The 8,974-nt window shown below is 30.1% G+C and overlaps 1 protein-coding gene across 1 annotated transcript; it reads right to left on the bottom strand.

Moving 5' to 3' along the window:
- Positions 1-5,376: 5,376 nt before the first annotated feature.
- Positions 5,377-6,453, bottom strand: LOC140813540 (transcription factor PRE3-like). The gene is made up of 2 exons (XM_073172096.1): positions 6,255-6,453; positions 5,377-5,550 (listed from the first exon to the last, which is right to left on the bottom strand). Exons 1-2 carry the CDS (start codon positions 6,387-6,389, stop codon positions 5,401-5,403), a joined length of 285 nt encoding a protein of 94 aa, XP_073028197.1. The 5' UTR covers positions 6,390-6,453; the 3' UTR covers positions 5,377-5,400.
- Between the last annotated feature and the right edge of the window lie 2,521 nt (positions 6,454-8,974).

Genomic DNA, 8,974 nt, shown 5'->3' with positions numbered 1-8,974 from the left:
TGCGATATGGTATCAAAAATCTTTATCCACGAGACAGTCAACTATGCTCATATTTACAATAATACGTAATATTTTTTGACATAAAAAATATTTTTTTTTATGGGTGACCCAAAATAAGATTTCATTTTCAAAAAATTGACTTGTAAGACCTTTTCACAAAAGTTTTTGTAATTGTTATAGGTGCACAATTACAATACTTTATAGAGCGATTCAAATATTTACTCAGCCAAAACTTATTATTATTAAATCAGACAAACATTTGATCGTTATTATTCACAGCCAAAACTTATATATTATTATTAAATCAGACAAACATTTGATCATTATTATGTTGTTATACACACCCACGCCGACCATGTTGCGAGTTTTTTTTTTTTTTTTTTTTTACGGTTAAATCTTGTAATTTATTGCCCATGTTGCGAGTTAATACGACTACATATTATCAAATTTTAGTATAATATCATATCCAATTGATGCCAAACGTAACTAATGTTATGTAACAAATTAACCTATATTTTTGGGTAACATTAGTGTGCGATAAATAATAGGGTTTAGGGTTGGGCAAGGCCATGCAGTAGTTATGTGGTTTGACAGTCCAAGTAAGGGTGAAAATTGTGGATTTTTTCACCTCGACTTAATTAATACATGATTTTGATCATATATATATATATATATATATATATATATATATATATATATATATAATTTATTAAAATCTTAAATTCAATTGTACGTACGATTTTTATTGTCTTTTAGTGCACCGACGCACGCGTTGCGTGCTTGTATAATATTTTTTATAATTCATTTAATTTATATTTAAATGAGGATCAAAATATAATTATACGAAATAGTGAGGAACTACACTGTACTTTTAATATATAAATTGAAAAATAAAAGAATAAAAACATGAATCTAAACCCCAAGTATATTAAAACAGACCAAGACACCAAAATTTGTTACTCTAAGCAGGGACGGATCCAGGAATAAGAGTTGGGGTGGGCTTGAACTCAATATGATAAGTTATATATTATTAAAAAAAAGTACATTATATCGTTCAACGAAGTTGTGCCTTACGGGATTTTAAAACATAAAATTCATCAATAATAGAATTTACATCAATATGTTTAGCTAAATCTCGTTCAATATAGAGTGTCAAACAATCGGCAAGAAAGTCATCCTCCATTTTATTGCGAATTGCCGTCTTCACATGCTTCATTGCTGAAAAAGCCCGTTCAATAGTAGCAGTAGACACAGATAATGTCAAAACAAGATGAATCAATCTATTCAACATAACATAAACACTTGACCGTCCACTCTCGGTCAATTGCTGACACAACTCAACAAGTGTAGAAACCTTTAAATTCTGCATCACATCGAGTTTATAAATGTATCAATTCATACTTCAAAACAACAATTTCTTGATCTGTGAAATCTCCAGGATAAAACTTCATCGCAAGCTTGCAAATATCATCACTGTTAAATGAGTCAAATGAATTTTTAGGATCTAAAGCTATACTAAGAGAAAGAAGTTTCACCGATGACTCATTGAACCGAGTATTTAACTCCATCAAAATAAAATCTATTGCTGCATTAAAAACATCAAAGTGGTAATGATGTTCTATTGAATAAACCGTCGCTAATTAAAATCGCCGACCCACTTTTTTTTATTTTTTAATAATTTAGCGACGGTTTTAGCAATAACCGTCGCTAATATTTGCGACGGTTTTTGATAAAACTGTCGCAAAAGTAGCGACGGTTTAGAAAAACCGTCGCTAAAACCGTCGCTAATAAAAAAATGGGCTGGGCTACATCCTAGTATAGCCCTAGCGTAGATCCGTCTCTGACTCTAAGTGTCTCAACCTTAATAAAATAGTACAGAAGTATAGATGTGTGTGGGGGGGGATTAAAATTAACAAAAATATGTATTTTTTTTTCTAATTAAGAAAATATATTGTGTGAAAGCCCGATTGAGTTGTTAAATATTCAATGATCAATACATGCAAGTTGCAATTCTTTTCTTGTAGATCGTTCTCCTTAGGGATCCCATATTATATTTAAAATAATTGAATTCTTTTTATCATCCGAGGAATTTTTAAAATATTTATTTTTTGAAAAATAATAATAATTAATGAATTGGTCGTTGTATTCATTAGAAGTTTTTTTTTTTTTTTTTTTTCCATTTGTAATTTTTTTTATGTATTTGCGTCAGTAAAAACTTCGACATAATAAAACTTCACAGCATCGACTGCGGCTAGAAGAGGTGCTGCGAACATCATCATCAGTTACATCGATTAATCCTTTCATAGATTGACCAAGTTCAGACATGTTGTGGCGGTGCACATATGCTTTGAACTCGTCTTTCATCGACTGCATGGCAACAAATACATAGAAATGGAAATAAGGTTACGTTGATGCTTCCGATTAACATGCATCATTCATATAGAAAGAATGCATGCAGGAAAACAAATCTAAAAATATAAATGACGGAATTCATAGTTACACTTATACAAGGACAAACTTGGAAAACACAAAAACCGTCACTAACATTTGATTCAAAATTCCAAACAAAGAATAATTAATTTTTCATTTTAAAAGAATAAAAATAAGCATTCAAAAGCTACAAAATATCATCATATATACCTCACATCCAGTTTCTAAAGCAAGTTTGAAGAAACCAACTGATACCGAATGCTTATTAGCAGACTCAGAAAGCTTAATCACAGTACTCCTTATAGGCAATTCCAATATTAAAACAAACAACTTATGAATTACGATAACAGAATCAGAAAAGCGAACAAATCACAAAACCAAGGTGAGCAAGACGTTTTTCAAATATAAGCTTTGTTTAAAAAATAAAATTGGATAAGTTTTCAAGGATTAGATGGAAAGCAAATTATGCGAATTTTTCGGCAACGGGTTTTGTGTTGTCCACTCTGACTCATTCAACGCACTCATTATTAATTTTCAAATTTAACATGTCACACTTTGGTATATTCTTAATAAATATTATTTTTAAAAAATAATATTTATTAGTGTTGAATTAGAATGAAAATTTAATAATTTTGAAATAAAATATAATTTTTTTATGAGATCATAAGTCGAGTATGAGATTTGTCTCACAGAATTTCTCAATGAGATAATCCCTTACAATGAGATAGTATCATACGAATTTCTATGTTTAAATTATCTATGGAGAAATTTAATTTTTCTACATTGATATATCTTGGAGACGAACTCTACAGGCAATGAAATTCATCTCTTTACTCATAATCTTGATGATTCCTCCTAATAACAAGAAACAAAAGTTATGATGGGAATTAAAAAATGTGTGAGTCTTGCAGATTCTAAGCTTGAGTCGTGCTCGAGTTTCTTACTAACCTCAACTGAGTGCTCAAAGTGCTCCCTCAGACTTTTAGCAGGGGGCTCCCCAGGTCCATGTTCCATGGGATTAGACAAAGCCACACGGGCAAGTTTGGGCAATCGACAACGAGGACACCTTTTACCTCCGAAGTCCCCGAAGATTCAACAGTGACCGCAGAGATTAACATAGCCCTCGACTCAAGGGCACCAGTGTTCTCCTGGAGGAATAGGGGCTCAGAAGAAACATCCATATGGCTCGATTCCATTTTTCCTGAGAAGACATTGGTCCAACTTCCAAGTCATCCGAGTGAAGCATAGGATCCTCCATAGAATCACTAGGTCACTCAGACACCTCTCCCATAGAATCATATGGATTATTTCATCCTACCCCTGCAGTCCTGCAAGGGCCAGAATTTTTTCTGGCCCAATTTTATTTTTTTTTTAATTTTTTTTTTCCCCATGAGATGAAATCTCAACCACTCATATGGGGTGTGGGCACTGCCCACACACCCATAATCGAACTAACCCTATGGGCAGTGCCCACACCCCATATGAGTGGTTGAGATTCCACCTCATGGGGAAAAAAAAAATTAAAAAAAAATAAAATTGGACCAGAAAAAATTCTGGCCCTTTGATGTATCCCTGCAGGCAGTGCCTGCAAGGGTATGATGAAATAATCCGAATCATAGGATGCTCCAGCCCCACCTACTTTTTATAAAAAAAAATTTAATCAGTAATTTTATATTTTATGTTTTTTCAGCCATATTAAAATTAAAACAAATTTTTTATAAGTTTTATTTTTTTAATTTTTTGAGTCTCATTTTTAAAAATTAAAAATAAAACAATTCTCATAAATCATAACTCATTATTGTGTATGAGTTGTTTATTGTCGTATGCTATGAAATTATGCAACTTTGAGATAAAAAAAAATTCAACGACTCTAAAATTATATTAAATATTTAGATATGATTATTCAAATTACAATAATATTATCTTATGATGTATATGAATTTTGGAATTTGAATTTTTAACCTAAAAATCTATTGTTGCATATTTTCGGAATAATAATCAATTGGTTGAAACGTATAATGATTATTGATGTGCAATTATTATTGGACTTGTTTTGTGATTTTTCAATTTATAATAACCGAAAATTGAATAAGTTTGAAATTTGAGAAATAATTATTTGTTATAAAATGTTGAGAATATTGAATTTTTCTAGTTAAGTAACTCAGAGAATGAAGAAAATAAAACTGTCAAGTTATTTTTAAACCAAAAGAACATATATCAAAAATAACTGTAAAACATTAATTACAGTATATGAGTGAATAAAATATCGATTTCAACTAAATAATAGATTGAAATGAATTAATTTTAAAATTTGGTTCGGTGTTGAGATGCAATAATTGTCCCTACTAAGTAGAGCGATCAAATAAAGTTTACAATGATATAAATATTATAATTTCTAATAAAATTTATCATACAATAGTACTATATTTTAAAATATTTTTTAATAAATAAAAATTAAATTAATCCAATTTTTATATTGCAATTTTTTATTTAAAACACGATTATTTAAAAAAAATCTAAAATTTCGGTTGATTGTGTCACTGATCGAAATAATCGATTTTTTCGATTTGGTTTGTTATGTTTTCGTAGTAAAGTTCGGTCGGTTCGATTTGTTAGAAAAAAGTTCAGTTAATTCGATTTAGAATATTCGGTTCAATTTTAACTAAATCTATTACTGTTTATCACATGATGGAGCCAGCCCCAGGTATTTAAGAATCCTGGCTCCGCCCCTGGTTGTTTCCATCTGGTTAAACAAGTATATAGCAAAACAAGGGGGGAAAAATTAGAAGTAGTATGCTAAATCAATAAATCCATTTTATTGCGCAGTCGAATCGACGTCCCCAATCGATAAAAGTTAAAACTTCTTAATAAAGGGTAGAAAAATGACCGATAATAAGATCGAACTTAGATAAAAAAATTAAAAAACTAAAAAAAAAAAGGTGGAAGAAAGAAAGAAAATAAGGAATGTATTCATTGCATGAGTAAGTTTCGGATGAGAGCTGCTTGAGTGGTATCGGTGTTCGCCAACAATTCCGATAGCCTCTCACTTAAGTCATCCACCTCCCTATGCAAGCTTCTTATGTAGTTGCATGTCTCCTGCAACACTTTTGATGCCGAATTCTGCATGTAATACAATTGATATATCGAAACAAAATATTTAAAAGACGGATTTAAAAAATTTTCGACGGGGGTGGGCGATTAAGGGCGAATTATCACGAGTTTGGGATAGTTTTTTTTCTTTCCCTAAAATAAATTCAGATTTATGTGGTTCTTGGAAATATATTAATTATTTTCCGAAAATATTATGTGAGACAAGTTCAAACTAAATTCTTGGATCCACTTTGAGTTTGACCACTATATATGTTTAATTATTACGTGGCGTTATATATTAAGATCTAAATGTTTAAAAAAATCATATATAAATAATTTAAACATATTAAGAGTAAATAATATTTAATTGATTGATCCAATTGGAATCTTCAGTTTAATATTTGCATCTCATAGTTCCAAGCTCATCTTCAAAGCGTCGGGGATGGTGAATCGCATTAATCAAATTAATTAAATAAACTACGCGTCTTACCAATGAGTACACTACTAATTTGACGACTTCTTAAATTATATCTGTGCATTCATTTTCACGTCCATGATTTTTTTATTAAAAAATATAATTAATTTTTTTATCTTGATCATCATATGCTTTAAACTATCTTCGAATAAAATACCACCATGGACGTTAAATTGATAGTCAGTACTCCTCGTGCAATTTTAATTTTTTTTATAAAAAAATGGAATTTCAAAAAAATCCCGACGCAAAACACGAGTACCTTGCCTAACCGTGAGCGAGGGTTTTGAACATCAGGAAGAAGCTGTTGCAACTTAGACACGAGTTCGTTGATTTGATCGTCCGAGATTCTTGATGATCCCGTTGAGTGCCTCGATCGTGACCTCCGGCTAGACATTGTATTTGTTGTATATAGAAAGAGATCAGATGCTTGGAAGCTAATATGAGATCATATATATGAGCAAAGCGATACTACTTATATATATACTAGCCTAAGATATTGTAATATTATTGTACTAGGTTGCTTTTCATATGTGAAACCTCGGAATAAGACATGCAATTGCATGAGATTGTGCAATGCGGTAGCTTGTCTTTATATAAGGGATTTGAAGTAGGAAAATTATTTAATAGTCAAAAGCATAGCATGCATCTAAGATATGTTATACTATCATTACTTTTAAATCTTTATTTAGACGATAACAAAACTTATTATTTTGTTTTTAACATATTTAGTCAAATGTGAAGTTGATAATTTAAGATGGAAGCTGAAACTTGAATTTTGCCAAGCTGAAAATACGACGAGCTGCAGTGTTTTGATGATATCTTACAGCTCCGAGATGAAAATGACCAGCTGCCAGTATGACTGAACAGAAAAGTCAATTTGGGACAAGTCGTATCTCACGTAAATTGAGATAAATCGAAGGTTATCTAGGCAAACTGATGGTTACAAGACCAAACTAATTGCAACGAAAACAACAATCAGTTGGTCATGAGCAGTTGTGGTATTTTGGTCAACCTAATCAACTAGGTTATCCAAATGAAACGATTTATCATGTGTTAATACGATTATCTACAAATCATATTCACAAGTTAAATTCTGAATCGGAGCTTAAGATGTTGACAATTGACGATGAATCTACTTTTTCTGCACAGGCTGAAATCACCCTTGCCGATTTCAGCAGACCTCAACAGTTTGGTCCAGACTAGCTGACGAGACCAACTGGATGATCATTCTAGTTGACGAACCTAACTGACAATGGACCTCAAAATCAGTCTGGCTCGGGAAAAGCTTCCATCAAGGCTGAAATCACTGTTTAGTGTCAAATTGTCCAGAATATTCTCAAACGATCATATTCTTGTGTTTAACGTGTATATATTTATTGGAGCCTATAAATACAATATCTTGAATATCAAATATAAAGCTAAGTGAGACATTCATCCAAACTATATTTTACATTTGATATTACATGCATCTTCTAGCTAGCGTAGCCAAGATTTCAAAATAGGACGTGGTGGACATTAAAATTTAAAATATTCTTTAATATGTTTTTTTATATATTTTGTATAACGTGAATAAGATAAATTTTAAAAATCCGAAACACTTTTATTTGAAAAAAAAAATGTTCTTAAAATTGTAATATAAATATCATATATAATGACAAACTTTTTAAATTACATTTTATTTATATCCGCAGGGAATCTTATAATTTCTACGAGTCAAAAAAGGCAAAAGGAATACTTCTGAACTCTAAGTTGGCATATTAACATGGGATGGCTCCATATGGTACTTTTTTTTCAAATATATAATAACAATTTGACCAATATTTATTGCAATTTCAGAAGAAAAAATATATATAAGAGGGAGGATTTAAATTTTTGGACATTATTTTTCATTTGCACATGGATTGATGAATTTAGACTATGGTTCAAATTTAGACTATACAACAAGAAATTAAATGTGGAGAAATCTGAAATGCTTATAAGATTATAGTCCAAATTTAGACTATACAACAAGAAATTAAATGTGAAGAAATCTTTGAAATGCTTATAAGATGTTGGTACTCTACAATTACGTATAGAGCTCGTTTAATAACTTCAAGATTCTAAACAGTTTTATAAAAGACTCTACCGTATTATCTGTTGCTACATTTGGATTGATGAATTTTAAATCCATAGATTTAAAATATCTTTTTGTTATTTATATAAATAAGATCATAATTTTCAAATCCATTCATCACACATTTGTATAGTATTTATGTTAATTATGATAGATTTCAAGTTCTTACGAAATAATAGTGTCATTTGAAATTCACTGTACTTTATCTTATTAATATATAAATAATTAATGTGTGAATTTAAGATTTGATTCATTGTTTCATTGTAAACAATAAAATTATAATCGAAATTCATCTATTTTAAATTATTCTTCGCGAACATAACCTATATGTATTTCAATACATAGGAAACGACTGTTTTTTTTAATAATAAAACACACGAAAGGTTCGTTGCTCAGAATTAATTTCCTATTTAAAAAAGTATAGAAATATTAATATTTTGCTGGTTGGCCAAATATTATTAGTCAATGAACTTTTTATTTTACCAAATCATTGCCCAATCTTTTTGTGATCACCGATGATCTTTATAATCTCATTGAGAAGGCAATTGCTGCAGCACTTTTCAGTTCACAACCTAAAAGTTATCAACTTAAAGCAATATATATTAAAAATTTTGTACCATATATCTTTTTTTCTTTTTTTAAAAAAAGAAACCATAATTTTAATTAATTAATTAAATTAAATAATTCAAGATTGCTCAGCATACATTTCGCGGCACATGACTCTGAACAGCAAGGATCCCATACAATTTCATGATGAACAGTGTTAAATTAATTAATTTACAATATATATTTATAATAAAATTTAATTTTCCTAATCCAAGATTGTTAATTAGAAATTAATTTTTGGAGTCCAAGAAAGATACCGT

The sequence above is a fragment of the Primulina eburnea genome, chromosome 1 (assembly GCF_022965805.1).
Source record: "Primulina eburnea isolate SZY01 chromosome 1, ASM2296580v1, whole genome shotgun sequence".
NCBI classification, from domain to species: domain Eukaryota; kingdom Viridiplantae; phylum Streptophyta; class Magnoliopsida; order Lamiales; family Gesneriaceae; genus Primulina; species Primulina eburnea.
Note: the sequence above shows the minus strand (reverse complement) of the source record. Positions and strands in the feature narration are given on the sequence as shown.

Excerpts from the sequence above, each read along its gene's own strand:
- LOC140813540 (XM_073172096.1), bottom strand. The coding sequence starts at position 6,389 with ATGTCTAGCCGGAGGTCACGATCGAGGCACTCAACGGGATCATCAAGA. Across the intron at positions 5,551-6,254 it reads CTCGCTCACGGTTAGGCAAG|AATTCGGCATCAAAAGTGTT; the intron begins GTACTCGTGTTT and ends TATTACATGCAG.